The sequence below is a fragment of the Microtus oregoni genome, unplaced genomic scaffold (genome assembly GCF_018167655.1).
Source record: "Microtus oregoni isolate MIOR12 unplaced genomic scaffold, Mior012 000002F_ref0000024, whole genome shotgun sequence".
Classification (NCBI taxonomy): domain Eukaryota; kingdom Metazoa; phylum Chordata; class Mammalia; order Rodentia; family Cricetidae; genus Microtus; species Microtus oregoni.
Genome location: NW_024543061.1, coordinates 68,714,604 through 68,735,432, shown reverse-complemented (window position 1 = coordinate 68,735,432; position 20,829 = coordinate 68,714,604). Strand labels below are relative to the sequence as shown.

The 20,829-nt window shown below is 42.2% G+C and overlaps 1 protein-coding gene across 2 annotated transcripts; it reads left to right on the top strand.

Annotated features, from left to right (window-relative positions):
* Nucleotides 1–433: 433 nt before the first annotated feature.
* On the top strand, nucleotides 434–18,950 carry LOC121439949 (killer cell lectin-like receptor subfamily B member 1B allele C). Of its 2 annotated transcripts, none has more exons than XM_041640597.1 (6): nucleotides 434–542; nucleotides 6,013–6,111; nucleotides 6,946–7,007; nucleotides 8,505–8,657; nucleotides 8,994–9,109; nucleotides 17,841–18,950. In XM_041640597.1, the coding sequence occupies exons 1-6, from the start codon at nucleotides 458–460 to the stop codon at nucleotides 17,962–17,964; spliced, it is 639 nt and encodes a 212-aa protein (XP_041496531.1). In that variant the 5' UTR covers nucleotides 434–457; the 3' UTR covers nucleotides 17,965–18,950. The 2 variants fall into 2 exon arrangements, with proteins under 2 accessions (XP_041496531.1, XP_041496524.1); XM_041640590.1 differs by having other exon boundaries at nucleotides 6,946–7,028; nucleotides 8,517–8,657.
* Nucleotides 18,951–20,829: the final 1,879 nt, after the last annotated feature.

The window sequence follows — 20,829 nt, the reverse complement described above, 5'->3', positions numbered from 1 at the left end:
AGAGCTTCAACCGGTGCCAAATAGCACCATAGGCTTTCATGTATAACCCTCAGTCTCATGACACAGCACAAAATAGCTTACATCTGAAGCCTGGGAGATCAGGAGCAAGGTAAATTTGAATACAAGATGAATATTTCATCGGAGTTCTGAGGGGATAACTTATAACCGACAGAGGGACAAGAACAAAAGAGACCATCCCAGAAATGTGTTTAAAAACCAAACTCTGTGTCCTGTATGTTGCAATTCTTTCTTTAAAAAAATAATAAAATGTAAGCTCTGTGTGCAAGACAGGCACCACGGTCAGTAACTATGGAGAAACCCTCAGCTACCAGTGTGGGTGGGTGTGGACCCACACAGCAGAGAGTGCGCAGTGGACTTCCTTTTTCGCTTATTTCAACTCACAGACCTTGGAGTCTGTTCCTGTCCACAAGTTCACTGTCAAGTCCCTCCACCTACAATGGATACATCAGTGGTCTACGCTGACTTAAAACTAGCCAGGACCCAAGAGCCTAAGCAGGCATCCCCTCCAGCTCCTCCCCCAGGTAAGCAGCTTTTCTTCTCTAGCATTTGAATTATCTTCCAGAGCTAAATTTTCCTCTGAAATGTGTGGGTTTAAGTCACTGCTTTGAAGGTGAGAAGCAGGTCTGTGTCTATGTTAGTGTTAAATACTGTGGCAGTCTGCCTGCAGAAAACCACAGTTCTGGGAAGGTCATGCATTCCATTTTTATTCGATTAGGCAGCAGGAAACCTGAGCATCACTTTCCCTATTCAGACTTTGTTGAAAATCCTGAAGAAAGAATATTTTACTTACATGAGCAAAGTCGTGTTTCAAGAGCTGTTGATGCAATCAATTGCCAGTTCCGAGGTCACCTACAGAAAGTGGACACTGTGGCATTGCTGTACTTCACTGCAATCTCAGAGTCCCTTCACAGTGCAGAGTGTAGATTTAATGGCTAATGTCTTTGTCTCCCAGAAGGAGGGTAATCTTGGGGAGAAGTCACAGTCAAAATCAAAGACTTGAATTAAATCAAAAGCTGCTGGTGCTGCTGCTGGTGTGTGTGTGTGTGTGTGTGTGTGTGTGTGTGTGTGTATAATTTTATTTAAATTTTTAAAAGCTGGCTATTTCTATCTTGCAAAGTATAACGATTTTAAATGGATGTACCACACAAGGTACCAAAGCCAGTCAGGAATTAACCCTTCAACACTGACTGAAAGTAGCAATCTTGTCTACCAGAGGATTTAGTGATACAAGCTAAAGAAATGGGGAAGGTTGTTCAGATGAAGCACACGACCTGAGGATGGCCGAGATGTAAGAGGCCAGAAGCTCAGGCAGAGAGTCTATAAAATGATGATGATACTTTATTCCGTTCTGCTGGCTAACTGAACCCACTGACATCCGTCTTAAAGCAGTTGCCTTCCAATCTGACGATTCTATGAGTTATGACACGTGGACTTCCAACTCCAGAGCTTCTTGTTAGAACTGTGTACATTGCCAACGCTCTGAGTCAAGAAGAAAGTCTTCGAGTCAGCAAATAAGCTTCATTATAATGTTTACATAGGGTGAACAGAAAGTGGAGGGAATTGCTGTTTTGATAAGTGTAGGGGGAATTCATAGCACCAGTTTTTGTTGTTGTTGTTGTTGTTGTTGAGAAAAAGCAAGTCTTGGTTTTCCCATCATGTCTAGCAAAAGTGTAGGAAGAGTGTAAGAAAAGGAATATAGAGAAAGATAAGGAGGCTCTTCTTAAACTCTACTGTAAGAACCCAAGTCAAAAAGACTAGAAAAAAACGTATCTAGAAAAAAAAAAAGGACTAGGGAAAAATTATTATTTTAAACTTCAATAATCTGGGAATAAAACTGAAGAAAAACACCAAACAAACAATAGTAGAATAGAAACAGAACATAGCGTTCGGATAGAAAATGTTGATGCAGAAGCATAACTGTGAAACCACTGGGACCTATTTAGCTAAAGGGCTCACACCATGCTAAATTCGAAGCAAGGTGATTAGATCTGCCAGCAAAGAGAACCGGAAAGGGGGACGTGAGTAGTGACCTATTTTGTTTGTGGTCAAATGGCCAAAGGTTTGTTTTGATGGTTCGATGGTCATGTAAAAATGTAATTGTAATAAGTAAAAAATGCCTCTGGGGTTTATTTATTCACTCAGAAATAACCAATTACTATGAAACAAACATTGCTCTAGAAACTGGGGAAACAGCCATGAAGAAACAGGAAAGCGTCTTTCTCCCTGTAAATTTTATATTACTGTGAAGGTTTAAATCAGTGATATAAACACCTGTGTCAGAGACAGTGCGATTTTGAATGCCAGCGAGAAAGCATTTAAATGGAAATTAAGATTTTTGCCATTAGAGATGGCATCATATCAAGCAGAGTAATCAAGGCAGGCCTTTCTGAGAGATGACCCTGGCCTCAAGCCCTGGAAGTCTCTGGAAACCAAGGCTGAGTATCTGAGAGAGGAGCCTCTAGGCAGCTGCACCGGCAAATGCAGAGGGAGAACAGGCCTGCGATGTGGGGAACATGCATGCCTGGTGTGCTGTGGAGATCAAACCAGGAGGAATGGTGACCGGTGGAGAGATTTGGAAGATATTCCATAGGTTCAGATGTTGAGGGGAAAGCCATTGAATGCCTGGAACAGTGGAGATGACTTAGCTTTCTGTGGGTACCAAAGCAGGTACTGCCACAGAGCCAGTGTTTACAAAGCCTCTTCTGTATGTAACTCCAATAGTAGAACAGAGAGTACGGGGGGACAGGAGCGCTTTAACTTTTGTCATGAATGCATGAAGATTTTTTTTAAAGTCACCTAAGTGGCTTTTTATCTGTAATTAAAACAAAAATAAAAATAAAAAAAAACCTCACTTTATGGAAAAAAGGAAGGAAGGAAGGAAGGAAAGAAAGAAAGAAAGAAAGAAGAAAACAATATTTATTGCCAGTTACCACAGGCCAGATGCTATGCTCAGGAATTTAGAATAATTGTTGCCTACAGTCCTGCCTCCTGTCCAGGACACTCATGACCTGCACAACAGCGGTGATGAACCAATGGCCATATCCTCAAGTCTAACACAGTGCTTCCTTCCATGACAGTTCCGTCACCTCTCTCCATACAGCCCTGCTCACTGTCCACAGCAGGTTGCTTCCAGACCTCTGCATTCATGCTGGTCTCTTACACAAAATGTCGTCCTTATAAGTAACCTGCTTGTGTATTGCTGCGTGCTTCAGGTAATCTGTAGATACTGACGGCACCGAGGATGCTTTCAGAGCCATGGGAATGGCTGCTGTGGAGTATTTGTTAGAGACTAAAGATGGAGAAAGGAAGTGTGCTTTCCACACAGAAGCAGCCTTCTGTATGTGACAATCTGCCATCTGTAGCTAGTTGGGTCTACAGATACTACACCAAACACGTGTTACAGTGTCCATGACTCTTCTGGAACACCTTTCTTCTTCTCTCTCTCTTCACCCCTTCCTTTTCTTCTTTCTCCAGTGGAAAATTTGCAAAGAAACTAACTCATCTAAGTGACTGTCCTGTCTCAATGCTGGTCTAGAGACTAGAGACAGTTGGTCCTTGTCTTCAGTCTGGGTTAAACTGTTCATTTGGGATAATGTAAAAAAAAAATAAAATAAAATGTATCTAGAAGAGGTAGAATTGGATATACAAACAATTCTGGAAAATTCTGGAAAATACAATGAATAATAAAAGACAATATAATATATAACAGCATATCTGATTTTAAAAATTTAACATGAAGTCAAAACATGTATTCATTTACATTAACATTTATATTACAATTACATTAATATTTAGAAAGATATAAGTCAAAATTGATGGGGGAGAGTCTTCTGTTTTATGTTAATTTCATTGGTTAAATAAAGAGACTGCCTTGACCCTTTAATAGGACATACAATTAGGTAGGCGGAGTAAACAGAACAGAATGTTGTGAGAAAGAAGCTGAGTCAAGGAGTCGCCATGATTCTCCTACTGGATACAGACGCAGGTTAAGATCTTCCCTGTTAAGACACCTCATGGTGTTACAGGGATATTAGAAATGGGTTAGATAAATATGTAAGAGCTAGCCAATAAGAGGCTCGAACTAATCGGCCAGGCAGTGTTTAAAAGAATACAGTTTCTGTGTAATTATTTCGGGGCATATGCTAGCCATGTGGGCGGCTGGGTGCTGGGGACGCAGCCCCGCTGCTCCTATTTCAACACAAAATAAACTGTTTAAATCATGATACTTTATGAACACATTTATAACTTAATGTATTTGAACTCCTGATATACATAAGATATTTATTGTGTAGTAACTGCTATGGTTACCAAGAAAAGCAAAGATACAGGACCTGGTATTTCACCAAGGCAGTATTGTAGATGCCTGTGTTATAGCACAGAACCCCCTTAATCAACAGTTTCAATCTGGTGCACTTTCATAATTTGTAGTCAACAAGTTGATAAATATTAATCCAATGGTTAAATAGAAAAATCCAGGAAGAAGTAATTCTGTGTCTTGAACTGGACATTGTTGTGAAGAGCACAGTGAGCTCTCCCACCGTCTTGGTCAAGGCATGAGTCACTCCTCACCACCTTCGTCACGGCTCTTCTTGGTTGTCAACTTATGCCTGGAGTGTAATTAATCCAGAAATGAGAGCACATTTGCGATCCAGGTGTTAGGGCAGAAAGACATCTGGCCTTTAAGGCTGGATGACACACGCCTTTAATTCAGACCTGGAGACTGGAAGGCACACCTTTAATCTGGGCCACACCTTCTGTTGGAAGCCCATAGAAGGACAATGGAAGAAGGAAAGGTGGGGGAAGGGCTGCTTCACCTGCTTGTCCTCACCCCCATAAGCACATTCATCTCCTTCTTCGAGATCCCAGCAGAGCAGCTGAGACACCAGCCTTGCAGGACTCAGCAGCTACTAGAGTTGAGCTCTCCATTCATAGCCATTGTTGAGCTGCAGCTTGAAAGTCCTCCCAGTATATATATATATATATATATATATATATATATAGAGAGAGAGAGAGAGAGAGAGAGAGAGAGAGAGATTCATTCTATAAATTCTGTGACCGTAGATAACCCTGACTAATACAGCCTGCCAGTCACCCAGGCTTGTGCTCAAATACCTCTCATTATATTGAATAGTGGCTTCAAGTTGTGAACTCTCTGAACGCTGGCAACACTTTTGCGTCAAAGGGAAGCCACACTTGCTTCCTCTACATGAAAAGGTTGAAACACTCCATTTAAGGAAAGGGAAAAGGAGAAATATAAAAACAGATTTTGCTAGTACATAACAAGCTGTGAAAGGCACAGCCACACTTATGCACGTACTCTGTTAAGACAGAAAACTCCCTTGTGTTTGCGTGTGGGAAGCAATACTCATAGAGATGGCTTCTAACCACAGCTCAGCTCTCCATTAAGAGTTGGAGAGCTCGACCTGTGCAGATAAAGGGGGAATAATGTAGTTAAAATCCTGGAAACAACACGGTGGTCAAGGCCACTGCTTAGAGTTCTAGACCAGCCAGGGCAGCATACTGAAACCACACAGGTGCCTAAACTTTATTTCAAGATGGAGAAGATCATTACAGACAACAGTGAAGCAGGCCCCATGTTAAATAATAGAATTGCTATACATCACCAGTGCAAAAGTGATACTTAGCACAAAACTGAGGTGTGTGTGTGTGTGTGTGTGTGTGTGTGTGTACCTCCTATAAACGAAGATACTCCTTCTTGGAGGAATTCCTGGCTCATTCCCATAGCAGAACACATACATTATTTTTGTACAGCACTCGCTCAGCAATTTTCTAGACATCTTCTTCATCAATCATTTTACCTTCCTAACACCCATTTGACCCAATTGTGGAATTCGTAATAAGGAGGCTAAGAAAGGCTCTTTTCTTCACCCCACCCTCAAAATGAATCCAATTGTCCATGTTAATCAACCTACCTCCTTGATTGCAAACGCTCTCAACTAGATTAAAAGTGTGTTTTCTTTAACTTCTCAGACAGCTGCCAGTGCCCACGCTGGCATCGGTTGGCTCTGAAACTCGGCTGTGTTGGGTTGATCCTTCTTGTCCTTTCTGTGATTGGACTCGGTGTCTTAGGTAAGTGAAACATAAGCTTTTACCTTAGAATTCTCTCTCTAGCCTGGCAGTGGTGACAAATGACTTTAATCCCAACATTCTAGAGCAGAGGTAGGAAGATCTTTGTGAGTTCATAGGCCAGTCTGGTCTACAGAGCGAGTGCAAGGACAGCGAAGGCTACACAGAGAAACCATGCCTTGAAAAACAAAACAAAACAAAACAAAATCTTCCTTAGTTCCACCATAAGTATTTTGGCTTCTTCACATGATCTGGCCACCCTGAGCCTGGGGGAGGAACAATGACGGGCAGTTACAGGACAATATCCCCTGTTGCATTTCTCTTGTTTTGGAGAATCACTATGGGGATGACTATTGTGCAGCTAGAACTCAAAAAAAGGTCACAGTGTGACAAGATAACAATAACAATGAAAACCACAATGCCTAAATATGAGTTTAGTAGGTGTCTGCTAAATTCCAGAAGACAGCCAGCAACCCTATGCTTGGTGCGGGTGTGAGCATCCTCACCCCACAGGGGTGAAGTTCAGAGGTGGGAAAGGTGCATACGCTTCAGCAATGCCCTTAGAAGCTAGCTGGGCAGCCGGAACAAGGGGCCCTGCTCCCTACAGCACTTAGATGTGGTGTAACCAACAGCAGTGTGAACCCATTTGTTCTGTGCTCTTCTGGTTCTCTGTTCACTCTGTCTCCAAAGTGGTCCCCTGTTAACATGTCGCTAATACCTTGTCTCCTGTCCATACTCAAGCTTGTTTGGTTGACTTCGTTTCCTGAAGTGATAGATACAATATCCATTCTATTGTATGTAGAATGTACATTTCACCTTCTTCCTATGTTTTCTATCTACTGTTACTGCAAAAAACGCCAGTAGGAAAAGGCATTCAAGAGAACAAGACGAAAGCAACAGTCGAAAAATGCAATGTGAACGTTTCAGAGAGCAGTATGAAGCCAACAGGTAATATTGATATCCTGATTTTGATCAATATCACATTACCTTTCGTCAAGGCTCACATCATGATGGGTCTTATGTTTGATAAAATGAAAGCATAAAGGTCAGGCGGTGGTGGCGCACGCCTTTAATCCCAGCACTCGGGAGGCAGGCGGATCTCTGTGAGTTCGAGGCCAGACTGGTCTAGAAGAGCTAGTTCCAGGACAGAAACCAAAAGCTACAGAGAAACCCTGTCTCGAAAATCAAAATAAATAAATAAATAAATAAATAAATAAATAAATAAATGGAGGCATAAAAAGGTTAAGAACTTGTCAAAAGTCATGTGACTGGTAAGTGATGCCTTTGGAAACTGAAGATACGTGATCTTGAAATCTAGCATCTTGTCTTCCTGACCATGCTGCCTCAGCCTGATAGCACAGTTGGTTACTACAGACGAACAACAACTTAAAAAATTAAATATGGAGCTTAAGAGACAGCTCAGTGCTTAAGACTGTTTGTGTGCAGTGTGGAGACTGATATTACAACCCTAGCCTCCACGTAATGAACACCCCAGGACAGTCACTGAGGTCTGCCTGCTTCAGGTTTGGAGAAATCAGTATTAGTTTCACATTCAATAAGAGACTCTGCTTCTAAAGAATAGGTGGAGAGGGACAGAGGCAGAGACCTTACATCCTTCTCTGGCCTCCGCACGTGCATAGGCACATGTGCTTGTACACACATGCAAGGAAACCACACACACACATGCAAGGAAACTACACACACACACAGAGATGGAGAGAGAGAAACAGTTTTGTTTTGTTTTGTATTTTTTGTTTCTGCGTTAGAGGAATGTTTTGGAGTCAGTGTTCTAATGCTGTGCAGAGACACCATGACCATGACAATTCTTATAAAAGAAAGCATTTACCTGGCGCTTGCTTACAGTTTCAGACGTTTAGTCCATTGTCATCACAGTGAGGAGCACGGCAGCATGCAGGCAGACTGATGCTGGTGAAGTTGCTGACACTTCTATATCTGGATCTGCAGGCAGCAAGATGAGAAGGATACTGGGCCTGGTTTGGGCTTTTGAAACCTCAAAGCCCACCCCCATGACACACTTCCTCCAACAAGGCCACGCCTCCTAAAGTGGTACCACTCCCTGATAACTAAGCATTCAAATCTATCAGCCTATGGGGACCATTCTTATTCAAACCACTACAATGAATATTTGGTTGTTTTAATCAAAATTTCATATAGTTCATATAGTTAACCTTCTCTGAAGTTAATTAAAAGAAACAAAAATAAAATAAATTCTATGTCATTTATATTTCTTTGATGTGTCATTAACAGTGATCTTGTCCCAGCACATGTTACTGTGTGTGTAAAAGTGTGTGTTAGCAAAGCAACTACTGTGTGTAATTGGCTGTGGTGCAGCAGGGACAGGGTGAAATTCACCATGTCTGCTCTTCACTTCAGAGAGTCCAGTCCAGCTAAAGTGCCCCAACGACTGGCTGCAACACCCAGAGAAATGCATACTGTTTTCTCAGGAGAACGGTGTTTGGAAGGAAGGTCTATCTAACTGCACTAGAAAAGGAGCCACTTTGCTGCTCATTCAAGACCAAGAAGACCTGGTAAGTTGTTCTATAAAATAGAGGTGTAAGCATGTTCTGGAAGCTATATCAATGTCTCCTGATTTAACAGATCTTCCATGTAAGGGAAGTGGAGACTTTACATTATGGAAGCTTATAGTCTGAGAGACTAGAGGGACATGTGAGCCAATAAATGCATATGTAAGATGAGTGTCCTAGGATCGTAAATGCTGGGCACAGATTCCTCAAGGTAGGAAGAATGAACTGTGCTGAGGACTCAGGACACAGGTGACACTTGACCTAGGTATCAGAAGACTGTCGGATATGAGTCACAGCACACAGGCTCAGGTTAAGTCCTCTCCTCTGCTTTGATTGTAGAGATTCATCAAGGACTCGATAAAGGAAAAAGGCAATTCATTTTGGATTGGACTAAATTACACCTTGCCAGACAAGCACTGGAGATGGATAAACGGCTCTACTTTAAGCTCTGATGTGTGAGTATTGGAGGAGCTCACTCGAATGTTCATTTCACGTCATCTTACTGTAGGGCTCCAACACTGATACCAAAGATTAGAGATGTTCAGAACAGTCTGAAAGTATGATTCCAAAAGTAGCTGAAAATTTCCATGTGTGAAAAGATACCAGCCTTTTATAAAGTCATGTGTATGCATATATGTACATATGCAAGTATGTATGTATGAGATGGAATTTTAAGGCCAGGAAGCAGACTAACTCCTTTGAAAAATGGCTGCTTAGAACCTCAGCACACATTGCTCTTTCTTTTATCTCCTATCCTTTTCTACACTTTGCATGGAATGTCTTAAGCAGCACATTAGCTATTTGCCCCTGGTGTCTTGTTTTCTTGTTGTGTGAGAAGTCTACACAGTCACAAACGCAATGAAAGAGCTGATGCTTCATAGTTAAGTTGTTTATTTTAGCAGAATTCATGATTATTGGTATAACAAGGAGCAACCTGTCACCGCTACAGATGTGGTAGGAGCTGAGAGAATGGAGCCAATAAATGAGGTGGACTAAAGCCTCGTGCAGCAGCCGGCTTTGTCCAGAGCAGCAGCCATCTGTACTCTGAGGGTTGAGACAGTTCACATGAGCGAAGTTCACAGGCTTTAGCTGTACACAATAACAAAGACAAGCCGAGCATGACAAACATGCTCTTCCAGAGACACACATAGAGGACAGCTTGAATATTATTGATTACCAATAGTAAGTACTAATAAGTAATCTGAAATAAGCCCACTCCTTTCTGTTGTGCCTGGAGGAGCGAGAAAATGCATTCCAACCACATTTCCATGTTTGGAAGGAACTGAGTCACAAGACTCTTGTCCTGTTCTCTTGGAGTGTTCCCTCAATCACTCAGACTTCTCCTTACCTGAGTCCATTCCTGGACCATGTCCCAACAGCAACGTGTTTATGTTTTTCATAAGCAAAAGCAGGCAGGATTCAATCAAATTTCTGTACAGAGCTTTCAATGATTTTTTTCAGAAGAAACGATGTTGAGAATCATATTTCAGTAATTGTGCTAGTGAGTTTTATTTTATACCAACTTGACACAAGCTAGAGACGTCTGAGAGATGGATCTGAGAACATCCATTGAGAAACTGCTTCCATAAAATCAGGTTGTAGGCTAGCCTGTAGGACATTTTCCTAATTAGTAATGTAAGGCCCAGTTCATTGTGGGTGGTGTCACCCTTGGCCTGGAGGTCCTGGGTTCTATAAGAAGCAAGCTGAGCAAGTCACAGTGAGCAAGTGAGTAAACAGCATCCCTCCATGGCCTCTGCATCAGCTCCTGCCTCCTGCTCCTGCCCCTGCCCTGCTTAAGTTCCTGCTCTGACTTAACCTCAGTAACTCTCAGTAAAATAAACCCGTTTCTTCAAAGCTACTTTAGGTCATGCTTTTTCATCACAGTAATGGTAGCCTTAGCTAAGACACAAATCTTGAGTAAATTTGTACACATTGCACAAATCCATACTTGAAATAATCCTTTTAATCATTTAGAATAAAAAGGTAGAAATTTAAACAATAAAGCATATGTAGGCTTCTATTCAATATAATGATAGTATATTAAGTATAGAGATTGTTAAATAGAGAAAATTTACCTAGATAGTAAATGTTCACACTATACAGGACCACATTTTGAATCTTTTTTTAGTGAATGAGATGTTAAAGTGAGAATTTTTTAAAAACAAGTGTTCTGTTCTAGAACATATTTCATATATAGAATATATGAAAACAAAAATATACATATTCTATTTCATAAAATTTATCCTGTATTTTCCTAATGTTTTCTGAGTGTCTTACTTGAGTTACTATTGCTGTGGCCAAAAGCGAGTTGAGGAAAGGGTTTATTTCCTCACTGTTCATCATTAATGGAGTAAGGATGGGCACCTAAAACAGGACAGGAACCTGGAAGCAGGAGCCAATGCAGGGGCCATGGAAGTATGCTGCTTACTGACTTGCTCCTCATGGCTTTCTCAGCCTGCTCTCTTATAGAACCCAGGACCACCAGCCCAGGGGTATCCCTACCCACAGTGAGCTGGGCCCTCCCATGTCAATCACTAATTAAGACAATGTCCCTCAGGTTTGTCTGTAGCCCTGTCTTATGGAGGCATCTTCTTATTGAGGTTTCCTCCTCTCAGAACTCAGTGGTGTCAAATTAGCATAAACCTGTGACAATGAAGACTATTTTCAACATATTACCTATAAAGAAATAGAACTATTTGATGTTAACTTATACTTTTCATACAAAGCAAGGTTTGATTTTTGAATTGTTCCTTCCTAATTTCATCCAAATATTTAGTGAATTTTGGTCATTTTCATGTACCGTTTCCTTCTATCTCTTCTACTAAAACTCTTCTTATTCCCAACAAACTCCTCAAGTTCCTCTCTTACTGTGTGTGTGTGTGTGTGTGTGTGTGTGAGAGTGAGAGAGAGAGAGAGAGAGAGAGAGAGAGAGAGCGGGGGTGGGGAGCCAGAGGGGGGGGAGATAGAGAGGGAGAGAGTGCCTGTGTGGGGGGGGTAGAGGGAGAGAGAAAGGGAGAGAAAGTGTGTGTGTGTATGAGGGAGGGAGGGAAGAAGGAAGGGAGTGTGTGTTAGAGAGAGAGAAGGAGAGAGAGAGAGAGAGGGGGAGAGAGTGTGTGTGTATGTATGTGTGTCTGAGAGAAGAGAGAGTGTGTGTGTGAGAGAGAGGGGAGGAGGGAGAGAGAGTGCATGTGTGTGTGTGTGTGTGAGAGAGAGAGAGAGAGAGAGAGAGAGAGGAGAAAGAGAGAGAGAGAGAGAGAGAGAGAGAGAGTTATTTGACGCTATTCACTATTTCTGTGGAGATGTGAATAAATGTCTTCTGACCCCAGATCGGGAACCAATGACAGATCAAAATAAAAATACTACCCAAGTCCAGTGAGTTAATTGGAATTACTTGTAAGAGTATGAATGAGGGGGTATTTACAGAACATAAGCCACACAAAGGCAGGGGTCACTGAAAACCCTCCCCAAAACTGGTGACATCATATAAAAGCTGGACCCTTCAAGCTCTCTGCACAGCTTGTAGGCAGTTCAACTGATGAGACAACTTCTTCTCACCAATTCTTACTGTTCATATAACCTTTGGGTATAAAACGTTTCCTGCCTCTGATCAGTTTCAGGAACTTGTTAAGACTTGTGAGTTGTTTATTTTCTGAGTTTTAAGGAGCTTCCCTTTAGAACTTTCAGAATCTGAATGAGTCTCCCTCCAGGATGGATTGTTTCAGTTCAGAGGAAATTGCTATACAACAGTGTGTGTGTGTGTGTGTGTGTGTGTGTGTGTGTGTGTGTGTGCCATTGAGTTTAATTGTGCTTGCTTGCATGAATATGAACTGGAGGTTATTCCCTGGAGTATGGGCAAATGAACAACGGCTATGTCATTGATGAAAATGACATCTCCTCACCCAGCAACTATTGACTACCTGTCTACTCAGGGAAGTCTGGGGTCTGAGATCTCCCTTTCTACCTGTGATGGAAAGTTTGCCGTCTAGTCCCAATCTTGTCTTGGTCTTGTGCAAGGAATCATAGCAGCAGTGGCTTCATGAGTACATCATCCACATCAAGTTCAGAAGACACATCATGAACATCATCCCCACCCTCTGGCTCTTACATTCTTTCTGCCCCTTTCCATGATGTTCCCTGAGGCAGAGGGTATGGTGATGATACAGATGTCCCACTTAAGGCTGAGCACTCAGTGACCACTTCCAATTGTCATATCACTTCTTATTGCGAAAAGAAGTTTCTGTGCTAAAGACCGAGAGCAGCAATAATCTGTAATAAAACTTATGTATTCAGAGGGAAATTTTAAACATATTCATCTAACAATGCAACAGCAGTGTGTTCCCATATGGGTTTGATCAGACTTGCAATACAGGCATGAATTCTATCCTATTGAATGGGCCTCAAATCCAATCAGCACAAAGAGTGGTTGGTTACTTCCGTAACAGTTTTGCCACTATTGCTCCACTATTGCAGGTTGTTATTTGTAGTAATAAGGGCGGCGGGGCTGCGTCCCCAGCACCCCAGCCGCCAGCACGGCTAGCTTATGCCCGAAATAACAACACACAAACTGTATTCATTTAAACACTGCTTGGCCCATTCTCTTCTAGGCTAATTCTCACATATTAATTTAGCCCCTTTCTAATCATCTGTGTGTAGCACCCTAAGGTGCGCTTACCGGGAAGATTCGAGCCTATGTCCATCCTGGGTTGGAGCTTCATCCCAGGAGCAGGGCATGGCGTCTCTCTCAGGCGTCTGCTCCCGAGAGGAGAGCTGTGGAGACTCTGAGCTCACTTTCTCTTCCTCCCAGGATCCTGTTCTGTTTACTCCACCCACCTATCTTCTAACCAATAAAATGGGCCAAGGCAGTTTCTTTATTAGCCAATGACCTTCCTCCATCATTTCCCCTTTTTCTGTTTAAACAAAAAAAAAAGGCTTTAACTTTAACATAGCAAAATTACATATAACAAAACAGTTATCAAGTAAAAGTTACATTAATCTTTATCATAACTAAGGAAAACTATAACTATAACTAACTACTCTTAACTCCATCAAAGACTCCAGAAAGATACAATACTACCTAAGCAAACAAGAAAAAAGCAACTTTTAAAACTCTAGAAATGACAGAGACATCTCGCTGCCTGGACAGTCACCCAAAGTTCCTCTGTACCGTTGGGGCATCAATCTTCAGCCTTCAGGCCCATGGTATCCAGCAGACATTTCCATAAAGCAGGAAAATTCAAAGTCAGTTCAGTCACTATCTGTTGTGTCCTGCAGAATGTCTCGCAGACTCTTTCATGAATCAGGAACCCCGAAAGATCATCTCACCTTAGACAAGTTCAGTAGTCCTCTCTCTGTGGGTTCTCTGTGTCCAGTTTATGCAATAGTCCAGGCAAGAGCAGTTTCTTGCCCAAATGGCTATCAAACTCCATAAGGTGCCTCTTCGATGCCCATCTTCCTCTTGAAGTACATTGGTGCTGCCAGGAGCAGAGTGTCTCATTGTCATGAAAAGTCCTCAGTTATTAAAACATTAAATGTCCTATTCTGTAATCTTTGAAAGACATGAAGAATGTCTATCTAAAATATATCTCTATATATCTAGAAAATCTAACATGACTACAAGCTTTACTATTATCGATGATTATCCATTAACAACCTATATTTCTTAATTATACAGTACATATTTAAATGAACTACACAATCACAATACCTTAATCAAAATCAGAAACACTTATATATATATAACAAAATTGACCGTAAATCGCTATCAATAAAGCAAAATCTATACCAATGTAAATTATTCATATCTATATCATATCCCCCTTAAAATGTAAAAGAACGTTTATAAACCATATTTGGGAACATGGGCACAGTTTTTTCTCTCCAAACTGCTTCCTGCTGAATGGGGGCGTCGTTAATTAGGTCTTTCATGGTATAACCTGTGTGCTAGTTTCATCTCAGTTGGCAGTTGAGTGAAGCAATTGTTTGAAGGCGTGTACAGGAACCATTCAGGAGGACGTGGTCCATCATACCAAATCGGAATAGAAGAAATGAACAGCGTCTCATCCTCTGTGAAAACAAAATAAGAAACTCCTTTCCAAAGTATCATATCCTTAGATCCAAATTCAAAATATCTATGTTGCATTAGTTCAGCAGTATTTATAAATAAATACCTTTTAGCAGCTGTTGCTCCTTCCTCAGCATTCAAATAATTCAAAGAGAGCATAATAGCATACAGTATCAAGATTCTCTGTGTATTTTCCATCTTTGTTCGTTTTATTTTAACCTCTATTTTGTTTATTTTTACTTTTAAATTTTTGCTTTTTGAGATAGGTTCTCTGTATCTTTGACCTGAAGTAACTCTGTAGACCAGGCTGTCTTTGAACTCTCAGAGATCCGCTTGTCTCTGCCTCATAGGCATTGGGATTAAAGGTGTATGCTAAGACACCTTGAACTCACAGAGAACTGTTTGTCTCTGCCTTCTAGGCACTGGGATTAAAGGCGTGTGCTACCACACACAACAACTCTCTTCCTTTTTTTGGTTTTTACTTTAAGAACTTCAACTTTTAGTCTGCATACATTTTTAACACGCTGTAAACCATTTAAAAAATTTCTTTGTCTTTGAATCTCTCTTTACTGTATATCTCTCTTTTTCTGACCACATGAGTCTTTTTTTTTTTTAACCAAGCAATTAATTTACCAAGCAATATCAGTAGGATTAAAGGCGTGGCTTTGCCGGCTGGATCCAGCCCATTCCTTAGCTTTCCAGCCTTATGGCTGAGGTACTGGCTGTAGCCATGTTTACTGCCACAACTGTGTGGCATTTCAAGGTCCCTGCCAGCCAGCGAGCTACAACAGACTACACTCAAGTCCTCTCTCGGTAGCCGGCCCTCCTGCTTCAAATAGTCAGAGTTTGCCCTGGCAGGACAGCCCAGAAAGCTGGCATTTTTAAATGGCGCAGCTTTTTTCCTGTTACGGCTGAAAACCGAAAAGCATGCGTTCAGCTTTTCGTCAACACCGTTTAAGTGTTTCGTGCCAGGACCTCTTAATGAGCTGCAGGCTTTGCAACTAAAGCTGAGTCAGGAAGCCTCTCTTAGATGAAAGCGCATGCTTGCCTCTAACAAGCAGAGCAGACCCGAGAACACAGCGAGTCTAGTTGCCATCAAACAAATCATAGCACTTTACTCCAAATGCTCTATTCAAAAGCTCTGTCTCCCGCAGGAGCCAGACAGATATTGCAATGGAGGCACAGCCCCAGGAAGTGGCGCTTTAAAATGACACAGCGTTTTTTCTGCTACTGTTGCCGAACCAGGAAATCTCTCTACAGCACGCCACCAACAAACAGCAAAAATCTGTGTTAAACTCTCTCTCCCTTATTTTTAAGCCTTCTCAGGTTTTATAAGTGGGTTTAGTCCATCACGTTGGGAGCCAATCTGTTGAAATAAGAGCGGCGGGGGGGCTGCGTCCCCAGCACCCCGGCTGCCTGCTCACCTAGCTTATGCCCCGAAATAACAACACACAAACTGTATTTATTTAAACACTGCTTGGCCCATTCTCTTCTAGGCTAATTCTCACATATTAATTTAGCTCATTTCTAATCATCTGTGTGTAGCACCCCAAGGTGCGCTTACCGGGAAGATTCTAGCCTATGTCCATCCTGGGTCGGAGCTTCATCCCGGGAGCAGGGCATGGCGTCTCTCTCAGGCGTCTGCTCCCGAGAGGAGAGCTGTGGAGACTCTGAGCTCATTTCCTCTTCCTCCCAGTATCCTGTTCTGTTTACTCCACCCACCTATCTTCTAACCAATAAAATGGGCCAAGGCAGTTTCTTTATTAGCCAATGACCTTCCTCCATCAGTATTGTAGTCTGTGGGATCCACAGCTAAGTTGGACATTGATGACTCTTATTACCCAGAAGCCTGCATAACACTTTTTTCTGTGTGTGTGTGTGTGCTCACACACATCTGCATGTATGTGATGTAACATGCTTATTTTATTGTGATTCACAGTGATAATAAAATTGAAAGACAAATGAAGAGTATGGATTAAGCTCAGTCCACCTGTCTTTTTTACCCTGAGTGTAAAATGATGCTTTAAATATATAATAGCCATCAGGTAAGCCCGGAGCCTGCTGAGCTACAGCAGAAAGAGCATTGGTTAAGCCCTGCTTTTCTTTTAGCTTCGACCCTGGTTTTCAGATAAGGAAAATGTAACCATTTTCCCTGCCATGATTATTTGAGAAATTAATAAAATAATGTTAGAGGTCTCCCACGGCCTGGTAGGCGAAGGCCTAGGAAGCCTCAAAGGCATTTTGAACAGATCAGTCCTAAGGAAATCATCTTTAAAAATGGAAGAAATAAGACAAAGGAACCTTTACAGTGAAGGGAGTCTATGGTATGACTAGCATCCAGGCAGCTAGGTGAGAGCGATTTCTCTCTCAGACCCAAAGGGCTCCATGAAGAAATGACCAAAGGAAAGAGAGCATCTGGGAGGAAGTCCCGCCCACTGTCACACACCCCCATTTGTTTACTATAAGTCAGTGCATTTTGAACTCATCTCGTCCCTACAGTTAACTCTAATTTTACCTGCATTGTGTTTGAATTCTTGTTTTGTTTACACCGGCAGTGTACCATGGGAGCCACAGAAGCCATGTATAAGTACTAAATTAAATACTCCCAGGGATAAAGGGACCACTGCCGTCACACAGCCTTAGCCTCTTTCCTCTGTGGATGCTGAGAGTCTGTAGAGCCACTAAGCACCGCTGTGTTTATCTGTTGTCACATGTTCATGTGTACATGAACTCCTTCCCCAAGCACTGGCTGGTTATAGCCTATATATTTAGGAGACCGAAGCTCAGCAAATTGAACTCAGCAACTGTTTTCCTTGCATGAGATGTTAGCAGTAGAATAAGATTCAATTGTGTTTCCAAACCTTCTCCTTTGTTATATCAGATGAATGCTATTTATTTATTTATTTATTTCTGCAAGAATTCTTCTCCAGTAGTAAGTAAAGTTGAAAATTATGCTGGAGATCTGTTCCCACAAACTTTTATTTTTAATGTTGTTACTCTAGGTTAACTAAAACTAAGAACTATGTAGTCTACAGTCCTTACAAGTCCAGAGAAAAACATGGCCAACTCAAGAGAATTATGAGAAAATCCTAAGTACTAATAGTGGCTGTTCTCTTCCTCCTCAGATTGAAAATTACTGGTGAAACTAAAATAAACAGCTGTGTCGTCGTCTCAAAGGACAACTTGGTTTCTGAGAACTGTGATTCAGAAAACAAGTGGATCTGCCAAAAGAAACTAAAACTTCCTTGAAACCAGGTGTAAAGACTCCTGCCTGCGATTACTTTACCATACAGACCTCTGCACTCACTCTGTCTAGGCTGCCAGCCCTCCCAGTGTGCAGCAAATCACTGTGATTCTTCCAGATGCCCCTGTCCGGTTTCTTTATTCTGTAAATGGGACATGATGCTGATTTGCCATTCTAAGAGAGTTGTTCTGTGGAAAGACGCCCAGGCAAGCTGAGGGGCACTGGATTCTAACCCTGGAGTCTGTATGACCTTCACTGGTCTCTGTTCCTGAGATCGCCTGCAGAAAACTGTTTGCAGAGTCCTCTTCTCTCCATCCCCTCACGCAAAGCCAGCACACACTGATGAAAGCCTTTGCTCTTGCCTGACCCCAGAAGCCATAGTTAAGGGACTTGGGGAAAGGCCTCACAGTGGTTTCAATGGCACCTACAAAAGCCTAGATAAACAGAGCGCTGGTCATGTGACATCTGCACCAGGACATGATGCACCAGCAGACCCTGGGCCAATGCTGGCATCTTCGCGTTGGGTTTCACAGCTCCAGAACTGGCAGAGATGAGCTTCTTCCTTACCAGAGAGGCAATCAAAGGGACAATGGCTGTGTCTTGGTTGCTGTGTCTCCTGATGTTGCAATGCTCCTTTGTGGATAGAGACCTTTGAAGCTGCAGCTGGGCTCCTCCTGCCATGTCAGAAACTAAGGCACCAGGGGACTTTCCCAATGACCATAGATGTCATCAACAATTGTGTTGATGAGCAGGGAAGGGAAAAGTGTGCAGACATCTTGGCCCTGGAACAATTTCAGCAGAGTAAGATAAATGAAGCTGGCTCCCAAAGGGAGGAACTTGACATTGGTATAAGAGAGAGGGGACCATGAGGAGCATTAAAAACCTCCACCATGTAGAGCCCAGTGGGCTGCCAGCCACCTCCAGTCTCGCCTGCTTTGATATTGTTCTTGAGTTTGTTGTTGCTTTGAGTTTCTTTGCTTTGCTAAATAGACTTGAGCCTAAACTGTGTCTTAGCTGACTTTTTTCTGTGGAAAGACAAAATGAAAGAATAAATCTTTACCCACTGAGTTAGTTAACCTTTTACCAACCTGACACAAGCCAGGCTCATCTGTGCGGAGTGAACTCAGTTAAGAAAACACCTCCATGAAACTGGAGTGTAAGCTAGCCTGCCTGGCATTTACTTGATTAATGATTGATATGACAGGGCCCCCACTGTAGGTAATGATGTAGGCTCCCTGAGAAGGTGATCCTGCATAGTATAAGAAGGCAAACCGAGTAAGCCTGGAGGAACAAGTTAGTAAGCAGCCTGCATCCTTGGCTTCTACCTCAATTCCTGCCTCCTGGTTCCTGCCCTGAGTTCTTTGCCTGACTTTCCTTTCAAGGCTTACTGTAAACTATAAACTGAAACGAACCCTTTCCTTCCCAACTTGCTTTTGGTCATGGTGTTTATCATAGCAACAAAAACCTGACTAAGATACCTGGTGATGACATGGTCCACATGAGATAGTTACTGACAAGCACAAACGTGGTGCAGGAGAGATGGCTCAGAGGTTAGAGCTTCAATTACCAGCAACCACATAATGAGATCTGACACCCTCTTCTGGCCTGCATGCATGCATGCAGTTAGAACCCTATACATAATAAGTAAACCTTAAAAAAAAAGAAAAACTAATTAAACGGTTCGAACCTTTATTAATTAATAGCCATGCATGAATGGACTCACACCTCTGGGATGTTTCTTGGTGTCTGAGCTCAGGAGTACAGAAATTAAAAAGACAAAACTATAATTATATAAGTGTTGGGGAGGGGTATATAAGTGGTGAGGAATTTAGAGGTGCCTAGTAACATCTTCATTGTTTACAAGGCTAGTCTGTGTCTTGCAGACACAATATATCCAAATCATAGTCAAGTGGACAGCCCCAGAGGCGTCAACACCGTGAATGTGGCTGTTGAAGTGACCAGGCAGGCACAAAGTCATGTTGGGACAGCACGGTGGTACCTTCGTCTTTTCAGTAATGCAACGACAAAATCAGAGCACAAATCTGAAGGAAATAGTCCCATAAATTATCATTTGCATGTTCACCTGGTACTGGTAACAACTTGGCATGGTATTGGCGACAACTTCATGGCGCTGTTTATGACAGCTGAGTCCTTCCTGATGGCTCCTGAGTCATCCCCCTCACACAGATATTACATATGAAATCAAGAGACCCTCAAGGCACATTGGATGGAATGTTTTCCCATGACCCCAAATAGATTATCTGTATCCATCACTCCTGCTGCAGCCCTAGTTTATTATTGGATCAGATCCTACTGAGATCATCTCTGAACTCCAGCTATGGAGGTGAAATTCCAACAGGAATGGTTTGTGAAACCTCAGGTCTAATTCAGATGTCACAGGCGGTCACTGAGCCCTGTCAGATCTGAGTCAGTGTTTGTCCACATAAACTATCTGCACCTCTAAGTCACATCCAGAGGATGCAATCCCAAGCCTGCCTCCTGTCAATTATAAAACAAAACAGAGATGAGTGCTCATTAGGATACGGAGAAAAGATCAAGTGCCTGCACTGGTGGGGATGAAAGCTGTCCTGGCCGTTCTGCACAACAGCAAGGGAGTCCTCAAAAATTGGAGACACATCCACTTTACCGTTATACAATCCTTTTCTGTGCCTATGTCCTAATAAAAGAAAAACTGTAAAATGGTTTATTTTAATTTTCAAGTATGGGAGATGGAAAGGGAAGAGATAAGGGGATTTAATTTGTTAGTAGTTATTAGTTCAAAGATGGCTTTCAGATCCTCCTGCCTCTGCGGTTCTAGTGCTGGGATTAAAGGCGGGGCCCCTACGCCTGGCCCCAGAATGCCAGTATGT